Genomic DNA, 24,038 nt, shown 5'->3' on the forward strand with positions numbered 1-24,038 from the left:
TTGTTTCTGTAAACAAACATCAGTTGCACATTTAAAATATACCAGGTGAGCAGATCTGTAACCAGTTTTCTTTGAATATATGTACACACTTATGTATATATTATATATATATATATATATACACATATCATATATCTTTATAAGGCACAGTCAAATGTACCATTGGTTCTTTAGAATTCTTTTTAACTATGGAAGTAGATCATATTTCACCATGTAGTTTGAAATGTCTAACCGAGACATTTTTGAAATGTTTCGATGATACAGGTTTACCAGCTGTGAAATGTCTTCTTTAAAAACTCCAGTTATTGTGATAAGACGAACAAAAATTATTTTGACAGTAATTCAAATCCACTTAGTATGTAATTGTTCTTCCCCTAAAAGCTATTTTCACCCGCACAAGTAGTTCCCATCTGTGTCTCTCCTTGTTTCAAATATTATGTTCTCGTATCTAGTTTTTAAAAGTGAGCCAAAACTTGACCCACAGAACTGAAAAAAGAAATCAGAGAAATTAATGCTAACTTAGTAAATTTAACTGTGTCTTATAGAAAACATCTGAATAAGCCAGTATGATTTTATACAAAATATAGTGGGCCAGATCCTCATCCGTTTGACTCAACTGAAATCAATGGAGCGATGCTGATTTACACCAGCTGAGGATCTGATCCTTATATATATATATATATATAGCCTAATCTTTATCATTCAAAGAGACTCTAGCACACAAGCATGACAAGCATTTACAATGAACACTCTTCATGAATGAATCCTCTCTCAGTGTCACCAGTCTGCATACTGCACATTATGGCTTCTAAGATCCCAGAGCAGCTGCTCTTAAGAGGGTTTGGCAACTGTATCAACTATAAACTAGTAGCACAGACCTAACTGGCATATTGTCACAGACTAGGAACAAACCGGTTGATAGAGGTGGTTAGACAGACTGGAATTTGGCTATCTGCCAGATGTACACATCCTGCTATCCTGGATACCACATTTAATCATTTGGCAATACTAGTGCCTTCAGAGATTACCATAAGGAGTCATCTCATCTTGTTTTCCACCCTCATCTAGAAGAAGGTATTTAAGATTCAATTAGTTCCCTTTGTGTTTTACCACCGGAGGTTTTTGCATCTAGATTGACCTTTGGTCCATGCAAGACTACCACATTTCACACACTTCTACGTTTTACACATACATGGAGGCCAGCCCATGGACGGTGCTGAGTATCTGTAACTCTCAATATAGTCAGGGGGAGCTGAAGATGCTCCATGCCACTTAGGATTTGGCCCATGGACTGTGATGTAATCAATGGAACATTAACAAGGCCTCAGAAAAGGGGTAGAAAGAACATATGAGCCTTCTGGACAATCCTGAAGCTATACAGTCTGATGCAGAAACACCAGGAAAACTTAACACCTTAAAATACCAGTGTGTGTGTGTGTATATATATATATATATATACACACACATACACACACATATATATTACCAGAGCCACAAAAATGTTTTACAGACAGAGCTCCACAAAGCCTGCACAGATACATTCCAACAATTCAAGGTGGCAGAACAGGTGAAATATAGACCATAAAAACATGTCAACATAAACTTCCCAAACTGTCTATGTGACAGCAACATTGACCCTCCCCACCCTTCCCTCTTCAAATATATATCTCTAGGCTGGACCAGAGGTATAATACAAAGAAAATCGCATTGCAATTTCCACATGATTTAAGCTTTATAGGAGTGCAGCCATCATCTGAAGAGACTCCCTTATAGTATTCATGATGCAATTATCTTAGGCAAAGTTCAGATAATATTTGGTTTCCATTTTCAAAACAGCAACACAAAGAGCTCATTTGCCACATAGATTTGGACATTAAAGCATAGGTCTGGGTAGCTCTTACAGCTCAGGTTAACCAAAAGAAATGATTGAATTTGGGTTTTATTTAATTTAAAAAGTAAATACAAACATGTGTTGGCTGTGTGCGTCCTGTGATAGCCTCCCACAATAATTCAAGGCAGAGATTTCTTTAATATACTTACTCACAGGCCTGCAATTCTCTGAAACTTTATTACCCAGCTGCATAAAAATACAGAACCCTAAGGTTTTTTCCCCTTCAGACAACACAAAATTTTTGCTCACTCAGTTACTTCTGCATCCAGTTTTCAACATATAGAGCCAAATGATGGTTGTAAGTCAGAGCAGAATTTGGCCCACCATTTCAAATTCATTGCTATGCAGGTTTTCCTATTAAGTCAAAACACAAAGAAGTGAAAAAAAGAAAAATTTTAAGGCTTCAAGTAAAAACATCTCCTCTTTCACCCATTCATGGAGTAAGGTTCATTTAATATCATGTTACTCTATTTATTACACAGTTAATTAAAGCTACAGAGATTCAGCTCTCTCAAGATACACTGTACTAAAATGAAACTTGGGTGTTAAACTGGAATGAATGAACAGTGAAATGATGCTAATAAAATGGGATTTGCAATGAAAACTTGATGTTTCTTAAATAAGAAATAGACATAATATACAATCTACTGCTAAAAATAAAAACATATTAAAAAGATTTAAGACTTTTGAAGCACAAATTAAGAAAGACCAAACAAGAGTCTACTTTAAAAACATATTAACCTGCAGTGGATCTTCTGTTATGATCCAGGGCATCAGATCCTCAGTTAATGTAATTTGGCATAGCTCTATCCAATATAAAGAGAGCTACACCAAATCACACCATCTGAAGTTCTGAGCCTTACTGTCTATAAAAACTGAAGGACTATGTGAGTAAAAGTAGCACATCACTGATAATTTGTAAATTGCTTGAAGAACTGTAATTTTGGAAAGCTTGAAAAAATAACACGGGCCAGATCTTGCTCCCACAGTCAACAGCAGTTTTGCTAATGAGTAGATCCCCAGTCCTCCAATAGGAACTATGCAAGCAGATGCTCCAATTGCAGGACTGGGGCTTTAGATGGGAATGGGGCTGAACTTGCTGTGTGCAATCTCAAATTACTTCTTAGATTACTACTTCTAGGAAGAGTTGAAAAATGTACTTCCATCTCCAGGTCATTCACACTACTCTATATGCAAACTTCAAAAAAGAATTTTAGTACCATCATAAGCCTGTTAACGCGCCAGATGAGTCTCAACTCTAGTTAAACCACCTTCAGAAAAAGTATATGGAACTTGCACCTTAATTTAATTATTGTATCCTCAATGCAATTATTTTTCTTCCTCTCTCCACATGAGTTATAGCTAAATAACCCTGGCTATAAGTGTTTGAAAGGTTTACACATATAGTACTGTGTTTAGTCTTATTGAGCCATTCTTGCTCAGGAATTTATGTAGTAATTTCAAAGGCCTATTTGCCCTTACGATATGTAGATTTTTCTTTTCTAACATCACAAAGTATGTTCAAAGTGTAGTGCCACGGAATGCATATTTTAAAAGCTACTTTGGTGCAATATAAAAGCCTCACTTGGATGGCTTGGTTTTATAATAATTCAGGGTGATATCTGCCTCTGTGCAGACTGCCAACACAAGGTCTACGTTCCACTTAACCCCTATTTTGGTGGCTTAAGTGTGACAGTGATACTTAAGTGATGCATAGGCCTTGGGCTACTCTCTCCACAGAGATGAATTTCACCCCTCAAGGAGTTAAATTTGTGCTGGAATTGCAGATGAGTAGAAATTAAAGATGGAAGAGAACTATAAGGCCATCTAGACCAGCCCCTTGCCAGTACACGATTGATTCCTGTAGAAAGTTTTCTAATACTTTGTCCAATTTAGTTTTAAATGTTCTAAGTGATCAGGCTTCCTACTAGAAGATTATTCCACAACCCCTTCCCCTGCTATTGAGTTTAATGTTTTTCCTTTTAAATATAAGCCATTTGCTACCAGTGATAACCCCTTGTATCACCTTTGGGACTACATCCTTTAAATTACATATCTGTAAGCTTATCATACCCCCTTCCCTTAATCATTGCTCAGTCAATTAATTACACATTTTAGCTCTTAATCTTTTTTTAAATCAGCCTCTCCAGCTCTCTGTTTATATCTGTTGTTCCCCTCTGAACTTGATCCAATTTGTCAGTATAGTTCTTGCAATAAAGTGCCTGTAACTAATGATAATACTTTAGATAAAATTATACCAAAGCCATATAGAGGGACTATTACTTCTCTGCTCTGTGATGCCTCTGTGTATGCAGTTCAAAATGTCACTGGGCCTTTTTGCTGTCATACTGCACTGCAAGCTTATATCTAGTTTGCTGTCCACTATTACTTTAGGTCTATTTCTGCTATGTTACTTTCCAAATTTCTCTCTTCAGATGATCTGGTTCAAGCCAAGAACATTACTCAGAAGCATGATTAACCCCACCATGCATTTCTATCCGACCTCTCAAAAAGAGATGTGATATACAAGGGACATAATAAGCAGATATTGAGGTGGCTGTCAAGATTTACTGAATCATGAGGCAAATGTTAACTAAGGCAAAGCTGAGGTCAGTATTTTCCTCAATGGACAATAAATCTTAGTGTTCATTAAAACAAACCATCTTTATGTATTGTTACATAAATTCTGACTATCAAATATCTGGAGATCTCTCCATTTTCAGCATGGCATGCAGATAAAACATTAATCCCTTTGAAGCCAACATCCTGAAGGGGAGATGAATTTAGATGTCCAGCAAAACCTATTTACCTCTGAAGAGCCAGACAGAAGGCAGAGATTCCATATGCTATCTGCCTGGCTCTTTTTTGGTTCTTAAAATAATGTTGCCTCAAAACCCAACAAGGTAAACATAGCTCTGTGGGGGCAGGAGAAGGAGGAAAGCCCAGAGAACTAAATGGACATAATGGATATTGAAAAAAGTTATTGACTGGAAAAAACTTTCTGCCCGGCAATATTAAGGGCTGGTGGTCATTAGGCAGGCAGCAAATTTATATCCTCTAGGTATGTGCTTGGCTCAGCCACACACACTGCAAATTCAACAGATCATGATAACTTTCCTCTAAGATTATACACACTGCACCACTGCAAGACAATAAACCATGTTACTGCATACATCCCATAAACAAAAAGGAGGAGAGAGATATTTTCCCATCTGAATTTTTTTTATGTCTTAGAGGCTTGTTTTTCAGAGTAAGAAGCCTTTAAAAACAGAGGGAGGGGGAGCAACAGGGAGGAATGATAAATCCTTACTTATGTGGGTCCAATTCCATAAGACACAAGCGCGCACACACAGAATTTCACACACAGGGAGGCGAATCATGGACAGTGAGAAGCTGCTGCTATTCTTTCTCTCCTCTCCCTAGAGCCAGCGGTGGGGGTGGGGAGAGAAAAGAGAGACTTTAAAACACTACATGATGTTTGAGGGCCACTGCACCCTGCCTGGTTCCTTTAAAGCAGGAGGAATAACACCATCAATGCTTTGGGGACAAATGGTAGTTCTCATACACACAGACTGCAACAGGGAGTCTGGTCTCCATGTCTATAAGAAAATAGAGTCAGGCCGGTGGCTTGTCCCGAGATTTTGCTGGCCAGAAAACTTGTGGTGAGGAAAAACATGACCCCAGATTAATTCTTCATCACAGCACAACTTCTACACGACAGTTTTGTTTGACAAACAAATACACAATGGCTTTTTCACTCTCTTTCATGAAAGAAATAATCTCTGTGGTGGTGGTGCTAGGTAGTAGCCAGTTTCCGCAGTCAGTTCGAGACAGTTTCTGATGGACTGTACAATTTTATTCCCACAAGAATAAGGCTGCAGCTCTTTTTTGGCCAAAAGAGAAAAATGAAAACAAACAAACAGAAAAAACCCAAAAAGGACATTGGCAGCTGCTGCTCCTTTTGTGGTTGATGTTGTTTGAGTCTTCACAGTGCACCTAGCTTCATGGCTGGCTTAATGGATGGCTCTTTATTTTAATTTTTTTTTTATTTTACACTGAAATTTCATAGGTTGTTCCACCAACGCCAGACACCTTCTTAACGTTTGAGTGTCTAGCAGGACTGACCGGGGCCCCCTGGGAACTTGACGTTGAACCCAGTCGACAATCTGCCCTGGAAATTCCTTTTGGCTGTCCATTTATTTTACTGTGAGGTGTCTTCAACTGCATGTCCTCCCTGCAACAAAATAAATATAAAGCGATCCAGGGTTAGTGATCAAAGTAATGGCAGCCAGCTAGCCAGACAAACAATTGCCCTTGTTACTTTATGTCCTGATACAGCAAAACAGTTAAGCATGTGAGTATCCCCACTGAAGTCAATCGGGGCACACTGAAAGTAGAGACTGCAGCTTAATTTTGCCTCTGGGTTAGGACCATTGGGATTATTCACATGCTTAAATGCTTTGCTGGATTGGATCTTATTGTGTAAGAATTTGCTTTTTTGAAAGGTCTCTTCTGCATTGCTGGCCTTTGCTCAAACTTCATTTTACTTATGTTCAGAAGAAAAACAAGCACTCAGAAAAATCACCTAAGGAAAGGCAGTAGCAAAACACTTCTAGTGAAAGAACAGAATGCTGTTACTAATCACTAGATGTCATAATAAAAGTAAAGCATAAGCCTCTAGGGCCAGATCCTCAACTACAGAGGAAACACAGAGTGCAAGTCAGGAAGGGTAGCTTAAAGCTCACGTTTCCATTAGCCAATGCTCACCTTTGCATTTCCTGGGCTCCATCTATCATGTTAGAGCAGCCTAAGGGATGCTCTGCAAAGGCCTCAAGGGAGCTGAAACACAACCAAGGATAACCATAGCCTAGGGTGCAAGAGCCAGGCCCTCTTTTTCCTGCTATGCCAGCAGCGGTACTAGAGTTCCTATGTCACTCAACAGAAAATCACCCTTCCATCGGGCTGACCCCTCCTGCAATGGGTAAGATGGCTTTAAGGCTGCACTGTAGAATCTGGCCCTTACAGAACAATTATGACAGATATGATTAAGGATCTTTATGAAATAAATTACCATTTTGAAAAGGTTAACATATGTCAAAGTAGGGTGTAAATCCTTTGTCCATCACAATCCAGTAGCCCTCAGGTACGGCATAAATGGAGCATGAATGGAATATGCTGAAACAAACAAGGTTAGTTTGTGCTCTAGGGCAGATTCTTTTACTTGGCTGCTCCTAATGTCAGTCCCATCAATCTATCAATTTCTCAACACTACCTTTCAGGGATAAGGAAGCAGATGAGACTGCTTTATAGGCAAGGAAATGGTTGACTCTTGTATAGGGCCAGATTGTGTCATTGAATTTTAAAGAGAACGCACAAGTAAATTCAATGGGGAGTGCTGTTTTTAAAAAGTCAATGACATTGAACATGCTTACAAAGTATTTTTTCCTGTCCCCGTCTAATGGCTAGTCTATGTAGAGGATAACAGCCAATTAGCAGCTCACTGAGTTACTACTTTAACTTAAGTGGGAGAGATATCTATAATTGGTGTTGAAGGTCCCAGGTTCAAATTCTGCTGATGACCTGTGGCTAAGGCTGTATAATGTGATGGTGTGTACACTTACTGTCCTTCCCAAAACAGAGATGGAGGAATTTTTCTTGCTTTCATCAGTATTTTCACTTAGAGCCAGATACAAAGTCCATTGATATGAACTGGACTTCTTCCATTGACTTCAGTAATCTTTGGATCACCCCCTTGGTATTCCTGCTTGAAGTCTTTTAGATCCCAGCTACACTACAAAAACGTCCCCTGCTTTGAAGCAATTTTATTATCATGAATCTTTAAACATGGTTTCTTCTTTTACTATATGCTATCAGTGTGGATGGAGCATAAGTTTCATCTGACCCATTCTTAAGGCTAGGTTACTACATAATAGTATCTTATATGTGCTCACTACATGTACTTATTGTAGCAAAAGCTACCTTGTGTCAAGAACATTTTTTAAAAGGAATGTGCTATTCACACTGGGGGACAATCTGCAAGCCAAGACAATTTTAATTGGTTTAGAACATGGCCCACTCTGCATGGAAGCAAAGCATTTAGATGGCAGCACAAGGTAGGATTTATTGCACCCAACTGATGAGCCTTTACTTCACACTGCCACCATACGCTCCAAAATAATATGTCTCTCTCAACTGGCCCAAAGTTTCCCGGATGGAGAAGCAGGGACTCATCTGGCACCTGGTATGAATGTTCTGCCCTGGAGCTAAAGAAGCGGCTCCAGTATCTCATGCCAACCGAAGTTCTGCTACACACTTAGGCTGTGCCTGCACTAGAGAACCAAACTATAGGTAACTGAACTGGCAGGACATCACAAGTGTAAGTACCAGCGTGTCCATGCGGGTTTGACTGAAGTTCTGTCCTGCATCCACATTAGTGTTGCAATGCTCCATTGCAGTCTCATTACCCTCCAGGTACCCCACAGTTCCCAGAATAGCTCCCTGAAGCACTGGCTCCTCACAGATTTTAAAAGGCTTCTGGGAGCCCAGGAAATTTTGGGAGATTTCCTATAAGTCCCTGGGTACCAAAGCTATTTCTGGTTACTTTTTTTAAAATGGAAGCCAGGTCGAACATTTGCTCCTGATTCTTGCTTGTCAAAAAGCTTATCAGAAGCTCCTGCAGAGAAACAGATGTGAGAGGGCTGCAGCAAGAGTGTTGTCTGTTCTGCTATGGCCTAGATCACTATAGTATTGGAGTGCCAGTATCTGTGGGGAAAGTTACAGACCTAAGAGTTGGAGTTTTTGTTGCAATGGTCATGCACACTCCCATCCCTGGCGCAGTCAGATCAGTGTAGTACTTGAGGATGAAGTTCCGTCGGTGGGGCGCTGCTTTTGGGGCAGGGCCAGGAGCATAAGTGTAGTCTCTATATTTCTATATTTGTGGGAGTGGGGCAGCTCCAGTCACGCCAATGGGCCCACGTGTAGAGGAGCAAATTCTGTGCCTGCTTGAGGCTTGCAGTTGGGGGGGGAGTGGCACTGCCCTCCGAAATCTACACCCATGGCCAGGAATGCAAACTGGTAGGACAGGGTTTGTTGGAGAAATAGGATGAGCAGCCAAATTTCTCCAGTGTAGACAAGATCTATGTACAGATGTTGATCTTGGATTTTCTGTAAACAAAGGCTATAGTTAATACAGCTAAAGCAAGGGATATTAGGTGACTGAAGCCAGATTTTAGCCTGTAATTCTTTATAGCATGTCACTTGGGATTTGTTTGTCTTGATCAAGAAAACTAGCTCCAGAAACCAGTTTTTGTGTGGTGATTTAAAGGCCAGTGTCCCTGATCTTCTGTAAAAAGTAAACACAAAAGTCTTCACCTGCTCAGTGGAGCACAGCCCCAGAGGAAATGAAATGGTTCAAGGAAAATAGAGGGAACATGAAGTGCTCACGTGCAGATTCTGCACAAGATCATGTATTTCCTGAGAACTTAATTTCTCTGATCTAAGTCCCTTGATAGATTTTAGCTCAGTAATTCCCAGTTGCTCCCTCTTCCTCCACTCAGTATCACTGGGCACTTTCTATCAGTATCTCCTGCTGAACCAGCAGTATGTTAGAGGAAAGCCAAGTATAAGGCAGAATAGGCTGGATTCTTCATTCCTTCTTTTCTAGGCATAGCTTTAAGCCATCTTTGCACTGCCCTGATTCTGGCCCTGACCTTATGATGCAATTAATGCCCTACGGTTGCTCTAAAATGGACTGACTTGTATTGACTGACCCTTTGTGGGCAATTTCACTGGCAGAGAATAATAGCAGGAGTGCAGTACATTCCAGACATGTTTCTTGTGTTGTTTGAACAGTGCCTATCACAATGGGGCCCTGGGCCTCTAAGTGCTACTGCAATAATAAAAATGGAGGAGGGGACCAGCATAGAACAGTTACTCCAGTCCTATACTGGCCAGAGAACCTCCTCCCAATATGTGGGTTCTCGGTGGTACATAAAGCAGCTGCTTCCTAAGGGAAAATCAGGGATGTTCCTGGTATGTGTTTTCCTTAAAGTTGCTTGTCAGCATCTGAATCTCTTGCTCCCCAAAAGCTGTATTCCCAACTTTAGTGCAAACTACTTAAAAACGAAATTCTGCATTGATTTACACCATGCTCAATCTTACTGAAATCCAAGGGATTACACAGGGCCTAAATCAGCACTGAATTTGATCTCAATAGTCCAGTTTCTTCTTATCATGTAGCATAAGGGGTCTGAGGATCTCCTTCATGAAACATGAGAGACAGGAGTTGGGAGAAAGTGGAGGAGGGGCATTAGCATCTGCAGTGCTGCTGTCATGGGAGGTAGAGCACTAGATGTATGCAGAGTTACCAGCGCAGAACTCCTGCTGCAGCTTGACTCTTGTAGGCTAAAAGTTTCAAATGTATTGATTTTTATGCTTGACTTTGGGCACCATCTAGACACCTAAATGGAAATGACTCATTTTCAGATGTGCTGAGTACCTGTAACTCCCTTTAACCTCAAATGGAAGTTATGGGTGCGCAACCTATTTGGGAAAAAAAATTAGTCAGGCCACTTGTACTGCACTTAGCATTTCTGAAAACTGCAGAGATCTGACTGGGGTGAATTTACAGACACTATACCACTTGCCCCTAAGGTGACAGCTGTGTGATCAACAAGAGACAGAGACCAATGTGATGCAAACAGCTGTTGTATCAGCATCTTCCCTCTCCACCCCTTATACTAATTACCATAGCAGCAATTGGCATCTTTGGGGCTCAAACTGAGGGCAGACTTGGAAGGGAAAACAGACAGTTCCTCTTACTAAAATAAACCCATTAGTTTAACATATATGAAAAGAAGAGAAAAGGACAGAAGTGTCTTCTTGCTGAATGTTCACTATTCTACCACTGAGAAAATCATTTTAACAACTACAATCCACTAATAGGCTTTGGAGAAACTTTCTAACACTGGATTTTAGGGCAAGGGCAGTAATGTTTCTGCACTGTTTCAATGGCTTTCTTTAAATTAGTGCTGGATTGTGTAATCTGGAAACTAACCAGAGGGCATGACAGAGTGCACAAAGCATCAGGTATGGAAAAAAGATGTACTTCCCTGACGCACTGAATTAGATCCTTCCATCATGCACTCAGCTGAAGTGATTACAGTATGGGCTGTGTATTGTGAAGTCTTTTCAGACCTTCAAACTCGAGGTGCATATTTTCCCCAAGGAAGAGAGAGAACCACCCGTGACTGATGCTAGCCTTTCAGGAAACTGCTCAGATACCAGTTATCCATGCTCTTATTCATATCAAGCCCCAAACTGAAACCCTCCATTCTTCTGTAGAACCATTATCGCATGGGAAGTGGTGCTACAAGCTTCCCAGATGCCGCCTGCCGGCTAGCCTCAATTCTGTTTTACAGGGACCACCTCCATGGTGAAATTAATTCGGGCTACAGGGCTGTTCATTTCTGGGTCTTTCTGCTGAAACTCATCATGAGGTGACAGTTGTGATGGGCAAAAAAGAGGGGATTTATTTATTTATTAAAACAGCATTTACTTGGTATTTTTAAAGAAACTCACTCTTTGCCATGCTCCTTGCCTCTTATTCTTTCCTTTTGGGGGAGCATTTGTACAATAGATTTACTGGCAAAGATGTTTGCAGAAAGCAGATTTCAAAGTGATAACTGCAAGTATTCAAGGAAGCCAAATTATCAATTCTCACATGCAAGTGCTCGCATAGTCAACCAATCAGGAAACAGAAACAATATCATGTGAGTTATCTGACTAATCACAACAATAAAAAGAGGTTATCAGCTGTTTATAGTCAAGCCATATTTTTAAAAGACTTCTCCAAAAAGCTCAAATATGTTCAAATAAACACATGTGAGGAAATTCAATCAATAATCTGTTCAGTGATATGCCCCAATTCAGAACAATCTAGATTAATTTATTCCATTATTTGTTAAATCATCTCTACTAAGAAAGTGAAGGAAGGCTAATTTCACCTAGTCTGTTTTCAAATGAAAACATACTTTTACATAGAAACAGACCAGTATCTCCACTAAAGGTTAGAAGAGTAACAAGACCAACATCTGTATCCAATATCTCATACAAGCAGTATAAAACAATCTAATTTTAAATTACTACACATGCAAACCAGATTTTACAAAACGGTTTGGGCAAATTATCTGACTTGAATGAAGAGTCGCACTGCTATAGGAGTTTAATATCACTGCTTGGACCTCACTGGCCCAATCAATCACTGCACCCACCTTCATGAATAAGGCTACGTTTTAGTCATGGGTATTTTTAGTAAAAGTCATGGACAGGTCACGGGCAGTAAACAAAAATTCATGGGCCAGTGGCCTGTCCATGACTTGTACTATATACCCCTGACTAAATCTTGGGTGCTCTGGGATTGGGGCGGCTGAGGGCGCTGTGGGTGATTTGGGTGGGGGAGGCTTGGGTGCTCGAGAGGGAGGGGGTCTGGGGGCATCATGGGTGCTCTGGGGGAGCGGCGGCGCATGGCCCAGGACCCCCGCTGTTGCGGGGGGGGGGAGGGCGGACAGCAGCGCACGACCCTGGACCCTTGCTGCTGCTGGGGTGCGATGGGTGACGGCGCGCGGCCTAGGACCCCCACTGCTGCTGAGGGGGGCAGGAGGGCATGGTGGCCCGAGACCCCTGCTGCTGTTGGGGAGGGGAGGCAGCATGGCCCGACACTGCTCCAGCAGCAGCTGGTGTGGCTGGCCCAGGGGCTGTCCGCGCTGCTCGGGCGGCCTCCGTGCCAGACGCATCAGACGCTGCAGAAGTCACGGAGGTCCCAGAAAGTCACGGAATACGTGACTTCCGTGACCTCCGTGACAGACTCGCAGCCTTAATCATGAACAATCCATTTGTGAAAAGAGGAATGAACTGAGAATTAACAGTTCAGTAAATCAAGAGGAAAATATTTTTTGAATTAAAAGAGGAATGGCTTTGGGGAGGAAACACTTTCTCTATTTATGGACAATCCAAATAATTTATGGGATATAGCTAAAAGTATAACCGTAACATATGTAAATAATAAAATAAATAAGTTTTCACACAGAATTTTTCTTTCCTTATGCCAGGAAGAATACAGCAAGGTGTGGGTAGATGCTAATTGACCAGTGCTCTTTAATCGCCTATTTCACATTACTGGGCACCCAGAATAATCATTAAGAGCCAGATTTTACAATCCTTACTCACAATGAGTAACACTTTGTGCTGCCAGCAGTCCTAAAGTAGAAGGCAATACTCAGCGTAGTTATGAGTGGCAGAATCAGCCCCATAACTTTAAATTAATTATCTAATTCATTCAATTAAGTACCTAATTCGTTCAATTAAATGCTTGTTTATGCCTAACTCTGTAAGAACTTTACAACTTCATTTAATCATCAAGACATTTCACATTATAAAATTTAAACTCTTCTTTCACCAAAAGGTGTTTTACAAGCTCAATCATTTGTATAAAATGTTAGAGTCAATACTCCACCATTACTGGAACATGTTATCAAGAAAAAGAGGAAGGCCTTTAACGAAGCACTTCAGCCTACTGAAACTCCTTATTACAACCTACAGCCTGAGTAACAACAAATGAACAAATGTTCAGTGATGATAAGGTTGTTATGAGACCCAGAACTAAAGAGCTACCCACGCACATCACAATGCCTGCTATTTTTTAAGCAAACAAGTAAGCTGGGTCCTGACAATTAATAACTGCTATTGTACTCGCCTGCAAGCACGACCTTGTTACTTACAAGCTATTTAAGCAATCCATACCTTTGAGCTCCCACAGATTGCACCTCCGTTATTTCCACAGTGTTAACAAATGAGACAGCCTTCGGACCTCCGTAAGAGGGTGACCTAGGCATCCCTGTAGGGGATGATGGGACCTGATGGCCTGGTGACTTGTAGGAGCCATTGCTCACCCTGGCCTGTAGTGCCTGATGGGACTGGACATTGTTATTGGCTAAATCGGCTTGAAGGGAAGTTGTGGAAGTCCTTGGTGCCCTGGCCATTGCACTTGAGAGGGAAGACACAGAGGACTGCAGTATAGGGTTCCTTGTGCTAAAACTGGTCGCAGTCATCAAATTGTCTCTGGAGCCATATCTCATCACCATGCTGCGAGGGTCTTCAGACAGCGCGCTGACTTGTTGAAGGCTGTAAGAGCTAGGGGTGTCATACACACCCGAGTCTGCAAACACCGAATCCGGGTGTGAGAGGAGGAGCTTCTCCCTCTCTTCCATTTCTTTCCTCTCCTGGATGGATGCCATGATGGTTTTTGAAAGGTTGTCGTAACGGACGGGAGAGGGGTCCCGCTGGTGCGGTGCTGGGCCCCCCAGCACTGGGCTGAAACTCTGTGGAGCCTGGCGCTGCAGCTCGCTCCCCCGTAGGTGGCACATTTTGGCTGACAAATATGGCGAATGGTACCCCACGGAGCCAACAGCAGAATGGGCTATGCATTTCCTCCCGGAGGGGGACATGGAGTTTAGCAAACTGTCATAAGACAGACTTCCATTTCTGTTTGATAGGGAGTTGGGGGAAAAGATGCTTTTGTAGGGGGTGGAAGCAGCTCCTTCTGATTTTATTGGATGCAGCGGCACTTTGTCTGTCCCTCTCCTGCTGGCAGACTTCAAGCTCAGGGATCGCGAATTGACGGCGAAGGAGTCTATCTGGAGTGGGGAGGACTGATAAGTCTTGTGAAGTGAGCTCTTCCTGTAGTTCGGGATGTCCAGGTTGGGCTCTGATTGATAATCAAGACTCCGGTTGTTCTCTTCAATCAAAACTCCTTGCTTGTGTCCCTCCTGCATGGTGATCTAAAACAGAGATGAGTATGAGAAAGGGAAGGCACCCTATGACAGAACACAGCACACTGCACTGATTTGTTTCTCCTGGTGAGTGAGAAGTGCATAGTGAGAACAGAGCTGGGAATCAGGTTATCTCAAATTCTAAGCCCAGATCTGATACAGATTCATTCTATATGTTTGGAAGCGTCACTTAACTTCTGTGCATCAGATTCCTCACCTGCAACACAGTGATAATAATTTACCTCAGAGGTGAGAAGGGTTAACTCATATTTGGTACATGGTAAGTATTACTGATCGTAATAAATATGCCGAGGAGCGAACACTGACAGTTGCAACAAAGCCCTTTGCAAACAGAGGTGAACACCCCTTTCAGACCAAACCCCTGTCAAAGTAGGTCAGATTTTGACTGGACAACATTGACCTTGGAAAACTTTGTCCCTACAGATTAGAAATAAAATTTTCCAAGAGTAGCTTCCAGTTTCTGGAGCCTCCATTTCGGAAAGCCCAGCCACACCCACTTTGGGCTAACTTTTTAATGGTCCGGAGCATCCCCAGGTTCCTACTGACATCGAACGATGTGACAAGTGCTGAATGATTCTGAAATATAGGCCAAAGCTCGTTGAAGTTGAGAGGCCACAAACTGAGCCACCCTCAGTCAAAGGTCACTTTCAAAAGTTGTGGCTTTGATGCAGAGGTGAAGGAGTTTTTCCCATTTCATGCGCTGTGTGGGGAGAGAGTTCTATCTCAGACAAGGAAATGTAAACCCCGTGTTTTATTTATATACATCGAAACCATGAAGAAAACCCCTCTGTTGTAAGCATCCACTTTAAAGTATATGCAAGATTGCCTCTAGTTTTGTTCAAACTTTACTTAAAGGCCATTCTCTGCTAAACAACTGATTTTGGCTGGTCCCTTATGACAGGTTTCACCATAACTGACAATGAATTGGTTATTGGAACTCTGCAAAAAAAAAAGAATGATTAGTGAATGCTTATTTAATCAGAAAAGCAATCAATACCGCTCGTATTTTCTCCTTTCAGTTTTTTTTTTAAAAGGAAAAAATACAAAAAAAGCATAACTGACAAAAGGGTGCTTTTATATTCATTTTTACTTCAAGGTTGTGTCTTTGAGCTGGAAGATAGAGAATGTGCACGATAGTTCTCTACCTTCCTCCACCATGGAAATAGACTGGATTCTTCTCTGGAAAAGGGAATGATGGACTCTGCTTAATGGGGAAGAAATGATGCAAGTGGTTGGCCTATTTCCCCCCACTGGTTATTCTGCTCTCCCTCCCACCATTTGTTTTTATTGCTCATGAATGGTGCTAGATTGACAGGCTGAAGACCAGGTACAGCTCAGAAGTAGCAGAACAATCTTCTTCACACCAGTCCGCCACTGTACTTCAAGCCTGAAGCGAGAGGACAATTACGCCCAACCCCCTAGATGTGGCTTGGTCACCATATCTACTCAGTCCTCTAAAACTGCCAGCAAGATTGCCAGTTGGTACCAGTTTCTGTGATGTGGCCACTTGTCTACTACAAAGACCACTAACCTCATTTGACACAGGTCAGTCAGCCTAAGGTGACTTTGTCATCTTAGGCTAGATTTGAACCAGAAACCTAGCAGTTTAAAGATGCTATACCCAATTACCAGAACCCCCCACTCCCCTGGTCTCATTAGAATCTATATTGCAGCACATCCCAAATGGAGAAAAAGGTTCATCCATTGGAGGTTATGTCAGGCACTGCATCTGGACCTGGAATACTGTCTGTACTGTACTACCCTGCTTGCACACATCAAAATTTCAGGTTAAGCACTAGCTGATGCCTGTAAATATATTTGGAACTCGCTGGCAAGCCATTTGTTGAGTAATAAAGTGAAGATGAGATAATAAGATTTTGATACAGCCAGCTTGGTGCAGTATTCACGTTCTGAAATGCTCCCTTTCACAAGGCAATTTCTGCCTCATTCTGGGGACAGATCTGGAATGCATGATTTATAAGCAGATCATGCAGTAAGACTAAAACCTTAAGTTTTTAAAGCTGGCGAAGAATCAGTGATATCTAGAATGAGCAGGCACAGCCTTCATTTTCAAAGTTAAAAGGACATTGCCAAAGCCGCCCTTTGCCCCTATCTCCATCACTGCCATTTAGAACAACCTCTTGGAAGCTTGAATCTGACTTCTATTTCATACCTCTACTACAGTCATTTCCTTGATTTCAGGTATACCCTGGATGTTACTGTAGGGTGGAAGATGGAGTTGCTGCTGAAATTAATTTTAAGGAAATAGCATGGGGGTATTTGTTTAAGGGGAAATATCCATCCACATATAAACATTTGCATGGATTTTGCCAACATACATGATAGAACAAACCGGTAACTTCTGAGCCTATTTTCCAGGACAGTGTGTCCATTTAACTGTTATGACCTTAATTTTTTTTTCTGTTAACAGATAAAATAAAGGGTCATTTTTTAAAAACTGTAACCCAAGCGCTAAAAGTGTGTTAAAGCCGTTCAAATGTACATAATCTTATATTCATTTTAACAACAATATATACCCACAAGGAATTCTTTTAAAGCTCTTTTTTGCTTTGTGAGCTTACATGCTCAGGCATCACCAGAGCACGTCATCTGTTGGCCTAAAGGACACAAGCAGACACAAACTACTATTGACATGAATGGGAACTGGCTTTCATGTCCGTTGAAGCTGATGGGAGTTGAGAGTTCTCAGGATCAGGTCCAAAATTTGGTAAAGCAACTGGGCACATTTTTCAGTAGGGCATCATGATAATTACTATAGTACTGAAAAAAAAAAGGTGGTTTCACACAGAAAGTACTGTACATTCCGTGTGTGAAACACCAACCTGTACAAATATTGACTTCTGTGCTGGAACATTCACAAAAGCCTGGAGGTGAGTTCACCATCAGGTTGAAGTAGCCTACTGCTTGTTTGGAACAGGTTCTTCTCAACCATTGTGACATGCTCACCTGCTCAGCCGCAGCGTGGTAGTGGACTTTGGGATTGTTGCTGAAAGCTGGTCGATACTTATACATAGCAGGAGTGGGGGGACTGATCAATTTAGGTGAAAGACCACTCTCTGGAAAAACAAATATCAACAGACCGTGGACATGAACAGTATGTCTAAAATGGCACGTTAATAAATATGATTACAGAATTGTATATAAACCCCATAAATATACATGGCAATTTACAAATTGAGCTCCAGTCCTGCAAAGGGTTAAAACTCTGTGTGTCTGTACTCATGCGCAGAGTCCCACTGAAGTCAATGGAACTCCACATGGAAGTAGCTACATGCATGGCTGTAACTCGTTGCAGGATTGGACACTTATACGTGACACATCCTGTGGCCCACAGAGCTTACAATCTAAATAAAACAAGAAAAACATAAGACATAATAGGTCCTTGGTAGCTAAAGCCAGAGTTGCCAACTTACATCTTCCCCCAATTGCAAAATACAGTTGGGTCCAAACTAAATACCCCCGCATTCAGGAGTGTTTGGATCGAAAAAGTTAGGATCAGGATCTGAACTTCTAAGCTGCCTCCTTTGGCCTAACCATAGACCTGGACTAGAACACTTTGGGTTCTGGGAGAGGTCAGATCCAGATCCAAGTTCTGAGTCGAGGGGTTTATCTCTACTGTAAAGCCAAACAACCCTCTTTCTGGAATTCCAAATGAACCTCTGCCAGGTCCTTTGCTAGATCTCATCCCAGCTGAAATGCAAACACACACACTTGCCTACCCAGTATCAAAGTGATATATTCTGAAATAAGTGCAGTGTTTTCCTCTTACTGTCTGCAGTGAATTCTATACTTATATCAAATCCTCTCTCAAATTAAGAATTAAGAGAATTAAGAGCTTCCTCAAAAGCACAAAGAAATCCACATTCCATGAAGGTTCTGGAAGAACGATGAAAGCCCATTGACACCAAAATATTTTCATAGCATCAAAAATAAAGTATTGATCAGGCTACTATACCTTCACTGGTTCCCAGCTGCCCCTTTAGTTCAGAGTACTTGCTGAGATCTCCTTTGGGAGGCAGAGGTGGCTGAATGTCCATGGTTTTATCCTCCAGACCTTCCAGGCTAACTTTAGACTGAAAATAACCATGGAATCAATCATTTCCCTCAAGTGGTTTAGATAACAACATGTGCTAAAGTATTATAGATTCTAAAGACTTGTCTACACTGGGAAATGCCAGAGTGCTATACTATGTGTTAACGAACATGGGGATAAACACAATCTAGCACTCTATGTACATAGGCCTGTTATGTCTAAAACCTAGTTTAACCACAATCAATTGACCTGATTTTAAATCTAACAGTCCTTATCTACACAGAGTGACAGATCACGTTTAACCTCATGTTCGTTAACACATAGCATGCCATTGTCGGCATTTCCCTGTGCAGAGAAGCCCTCAGGAACTAATGTTCCTTTATTACCAAGAAGGCCATTCCAGGAGTTCTCTACATAAAGCTTGAGAGATAATTTCTAATGTCTATAACGCTTAGCACCATAAATCTTGCAGCACTTTACTAAGGTAAAAGCATCATTATTCCCTTTATATACAAATAGAGAGTTAGATACCAAGATGTAGAATCATCTGCAAAGGTTGCACTGCCAGAGCTAGGAATAGACTCCAATTCTCCTGGGTGCTAGTCCTATGCCCTATGCACTGGACCACAGTGCTTGCTGAAGGTTTTGAGGCTCATTGCTTAGCTCAAGTAAGCCAGGTCACCTAATGGGGCCGGAACTCCTGCGATCAGCACAATATGGTGGATTAATTAAAAAAAACACACACACAAAACAAAAACCCAGAACAAGGGCCAGGAAGTGAAAAGACCTGTGCCAACTCTTAACTAACTCCCATAAAGAACCAATAAATAAATTAATGGCAATATCCTATCTCCTAGAACGGACCTTAAAAGGTCATTGAGTCCAGCCCCCTGCCTTCACTAGCAGGACCAAGCACTGAATTTGCCCCAGATCCCTAAGCGGCCCCCCCTCAAGGATTGAACTCACAACCCTGAGTTTAAGCAGACCAATGCTCAAACCACTAAGCTATCCCTACTCACCCAATACTCACCCTTCTCTTGCTCTCCCATTAGAGTGCTATAGGAGGAGCTTCAAGGAGTCAACAGCTCTTGGCACTATTATTCCTAATTTACTTTCAAAATGCAGGGAAGAATACTTGACTTCCTTCATGTTCCTGCAGAGGTGTATTACCTCTAAGAGCATCCCAATAACAAAAGTTATTTTCAACCTAGTACTGGTTTTCAAGTCGTACTCGTAGACAGAGGGTATTGAAGGCTGCTTTACCTTGCTTCGGTTAAGATTGGCTTGGATCCCATTGTCACTTATCTTCACTGTGATCTGTCGCTCGGATAGATCTGGTCTGAAGAAAGGAGGCTTCACACTCACAGCCTGCTTTTTCTTTGGCTCAACAATGTACCTGATTGAGTATTCAATAATAATTGTTAAAAAACCCTAGGCATGCAGACAAGAAAAACCCTATGTTTGCAGTGTATGATTTAAGAGATCTGGCGAAATCTATATGAGTAAAGGACATTTATCTCAGTGGATGCTTGCCCAGCAGGTACAAAGATTAAAGTGAATCAGGAGCTGAATAGGAGATGCCACCAATAAAAAACCCTGCAATTTTTATACACTGGTCTCCAATGCTGTTCAGGTGAGGAGGGGCAAGAGGGTAGCACACAGCCACACAACCAGTAAAAGCATTTCCCCTGGATTTTGCCAGATCTATAGGAGACATGAGTAGTAATGTGCCATGCCAATTGTGTTTTGGAAGAGGACTTGGTTTATCAGCACCTAGAAGAGTTTAGTTATATTAGGAGATGTGGGAAAGTTAGACCCTTTCTAGGGATGATAAAATTGGAACACAGGAATGATTTTGAGCTGGTGGATCTCTCCACATCACTCTTCTCCCCCAAACCCCCAAATTTTATTGTGAAAGGAGCATTCCTGGGAGTTGGTTGAAAAGTGTTAGAATTTTTCACTGCTTGGGGACCGATAAATGGAGGTAAAACAATTTGATAAACTTAAAGGAGACCGCACCACCATATGATACCCAGTGACATGAGATCAAAATATCTGCATTAGCTTCTTCTAATTTGGACAGTGGACAGGACACCTCAGCAGTGATGGTTTGCTTGGTGATTTCCACAGGTTTATGAGGGAGAAGATATGTGACAGTTTGAATGGGCCTTGATAAAACACTAGGACGATATTTCCTAAAATTCTGAGTACAGCAATGGCATTTTAAAAGTGAAGATACTACTCAACACTCTATCCTACCAAAGAGACTGCAAAGGAAAAATGACTGTCCAGTTTAGGTGCCTAATCGGTTTTAACATCCTGCTCTCCTAAAGTCGCTTGACCTAATTCAAGTGCTCATGATTTGGTCAGTTCAAGAAATTTAGATTCCACTTCCAGTGCTACCACTTTAACACTAAGAATAGCCTGCTAAGCTTTGCTTGCTGTCTAATCAAGAAAAAAGACATACTAGAGATAATAGTGCGTGTGGGTTGGGACAGCTCAGCACCTTGAAAAGTACATTCAGCCCACTCCCTCTACAATTAAAAGGATGTGAGTTTCTGCTGGACAGCTCAGAACTTTGGACATCTATGTTCAATCTTTTCTGTTCTATAGCAACATTAATGTTCATGACCATTGTTTCAAAGGGCACAGGGACAAATATCTGCTGAAAAGTAGGGAACCATAAATAAAATCCAAAATTGCAAACCGTAGCACCAGGTGGGAAATCATCTGTTTTATGATGATGAAAGGTGTCTGTGAGATTGAAAGCTACAGCTGCCTTGAATTAATTATAAACCTAAGGGGCAAAAGGTTGGTTTTAGATACTTCATTTCTTTCCAGCAGTGACTAGAATCTTTAATGTGTACTTGGGAGGGCAGTGTACCACGCAGAAAATATGTTGCGTTAGGAAGATTACAGCTGACACGGATCTGTCCAGTTATTGAATTTCACTGGATAAGCAACTTAATGAAGCCATGTTAGAGAAAAGCAGGGAGCAGGAATAGGCTATCAATCCCAATTTTTTTTTTAAACTAGTCTTATTATAAAATGGCTCAGTAAATAGAAAAAGCTGTCGATATGATATGGCCTGCTAACCATAAATACTTGGTTTGGGAGTGAAGATTGTGAATTATGTTAAATGAGAATGGCAAGACTAAGAGCCGTGCAAAGTGCAGGCACTGTACAAGCTTCCCCTCAGCTCTGCCAATGTCTTGACATACCGTACCTCTCCTCAGCAGATACTACTAGTGGGGATGAATGGGGCCAGACTCTAGGGTGGCTCAGAACATTACGTTTTGTTTACCTTGTGACCAGTGCCGGTGCAAGGAAGTTTCGCGCCCTAGGCGAAACTTCCACCTTGCGCCCCCCCCCCCCCGCCCTGCAGCAGCTCCCCGCCCCCCCTCCGCCCTGAGGCGCCCCCCCCGCGGCAGCTCCCCCCCGCTCTGCCCTGAGGCGCCCCCCCTGTGGCAGCTCCCCACCCCAGCTCACCTCTGCTCCGCCTCCTCCCCAAGCACGCTGCCCCTGCTCTAATTCTCCTCCCCTCCCAGGCTTGTGGCGCCAAACAGATGATTGGTGCCGCAAGCCTGGGAGGTGGGAGAAGTGGAGCAGCGACCGGGAGGAACGCTGTAAAAAAAAAATTGGGGGCACCGCTTTTTGGCGCTCCCAAATCTTGGCGCCCTAGGCAACCGCCTAGTTCGCCTTAATGGTAGCACCGGCCCTGCTTGTGACCCAAGTTTAAGAATAACATTCTTCCTTACCTGGGAGCCAGAGGGCTGCAGAGCACGTGTTCCACGTTACCACAGCATCCTCGAGTGAAAGGATTCACCCCCCCACGGAACTTACCCGTCACCTGGAAAAATATTCATTGCAGTGATCAACGCTCGAAATGTGGAAGAGGCACCCGTTAACACTTAGAACCCCAAGAATGAGTATTCCAGTCCTCGCTGGAATCTGCATATCCATCACGCTTCACTTTCCCCAACTGGAGGTGATTCTTTCTTGTAAGTGCTGCTCCCTCGCTCTGCCAGCCCCGACAACATAAGAAACCTTAACACAATTTCCTAAGCCCACACTTCCCCTTTATGCTACCATCTGCATGTAGGCTAAAGGCCCCCGCCCCAAAGTCCAGAGAACTCGAGGCTTCCTGTCTGCAATACACAGGCACCAGCTCCATCTCCCTATATTCTTCCTGTTCCAGAGTCCGCAGTCTGCCCTCAACCTGGCTGCCTGATCTGGCCTGCTTCCCTTTCCTCTGCCCTGGCAAGACATACTCTAGTAGCTCCTAAATCCCACAGACATGTCCCTTCCTATGTTCCTAATATTAGATAAGACCAATGGTTCATCTAGATCAGCATTCCATTTCCAGCAGTGGCCAATCCTAATGCTTATCTGGAAGGTGCCAGGAAGCCCATAATGGGCAGTTATGGAATTATAACATCTGCCTGGGAATTAGCTATTTTCCTAATAGTTAAACCCCTCTAGACTGGTGGGATTCATTTAAAACTATGTGTGCCTGGGACAGAGTTTCATGATAAGGGTCATTCTAGCCTTATAGATAAGAGCCCTGAGCGGATACACAATTGATATCCGCATCCGATCCGCAAAAATGATCTGCGGATATCTGTGTATTTGCAGGGCTCTAGTTATAGAGGGTATGCAGTCATACCATCGTTGCACAGCGTGGGAAGCCAAAAAGGTAAAAATTGTCATACTTGGGTAAATCTCAGTAAAGCCAAATCCTTCAATACAGTGGTTGCCATTAAAATAATTAGAATTGCCATTTGCAAGTAACACTTTTTAGTCATGGTATAGTACAGGGAGCACCATATAACTGCTGTAAATTTAGAATAGAATATCAGGGTTAGAAGGGACCTCAGGAGGTCATCTAGTCCAACCCCCTGCTCAAAGCAGGACCAATCCCCAACGGTCCCCACAAGGATTGAACTAACAACCCTGGGTTTAGCAAGCCAATGCTCAAACCCCTGAGCTATCCCACCCCCCTAATTACTTACACTGCACCAAGTGTAAAGATTAAATGGCAAACACTGTCTCGATGTTCATATTTTGTTGCTGGCCTTTTTAATGCAACAGGAACCTATTTACAAGGCCAATCTAGGAGATCTTTTCTTCTGGAGATTGGAAGAATGGCTTGATGGCTAAAGCATAGTACTGGGAGTCAGCAGCTCTGGTTTGTATTCCTGGCTCAGCCACTGACCTGATGCCAGACCTTGAGAAAGGCACCTCA

The 24,038-nt window shown here is 42.2% G+C and overlaps 1 protein-coding gene across 3 annotated transcripts in view; it reads right to left on the reverse strand.

Moving 5' to 3' along the window:
• ZDHHC8 (zinc finger DHHC-type containing 8) overlaps nt 1–24,038 on the reverse strand; it is a 237,827-nt gene that overhangs the window by 46,526 nt on the left and 167,263 nt on the right. The window contains exons 6-11 of one of the 3 annotated variants that reach the window (XR_002907939.2): nt 22,552–22,643; nt 20,057–20,189; nt 18,716–18,833; nt 17,707–17,816; nt 13,691–14,727; nt 2,141–6,125 (exon numbers count right to left, since the gene is read on the reverse strand). Coding sequence is in view for 2 of the 3 variants with exons in the window: in XM_024197085.2 (XP_024052853.1) it covers nt 5,942–6,125; nt 13,691–14,727; nt 17,707–17,816; nt 18,716–18,833; nt 20,057–20,189; nt 22,552–22,643 (1,674 nt within the window). In the remaining variant the exon portion in view is untranslated. Of the gene's footprint in view, nt 1–1,680; nt 6,126–13,690; nt 14,728–17,706; nt 17,817–18,715; nt 18,834–20,056; nt 20,190–22,551; nt 22,644–24,038 lie in introns of those variants that run through there. The other 2 variants (XM_024197085.2, XM_024197087.3) reach the window with 2 other exon arrangements.

This window comes from Terrapene carolina, unplaced genomic scaffold (genome assembly GCF_002925995.2).
Source record: "Terrapene carolina triunguis isolate 2854851 unplaced genomic scaffold, T_m_triunguis-2.0 Scaffold234, whole genome shotgun sequence".
Lineage (NCBI taxonomy): Eukaryota > Metazoa > Chordata > Testudines > Emydidae > Terrapene > Terrapene triunguis.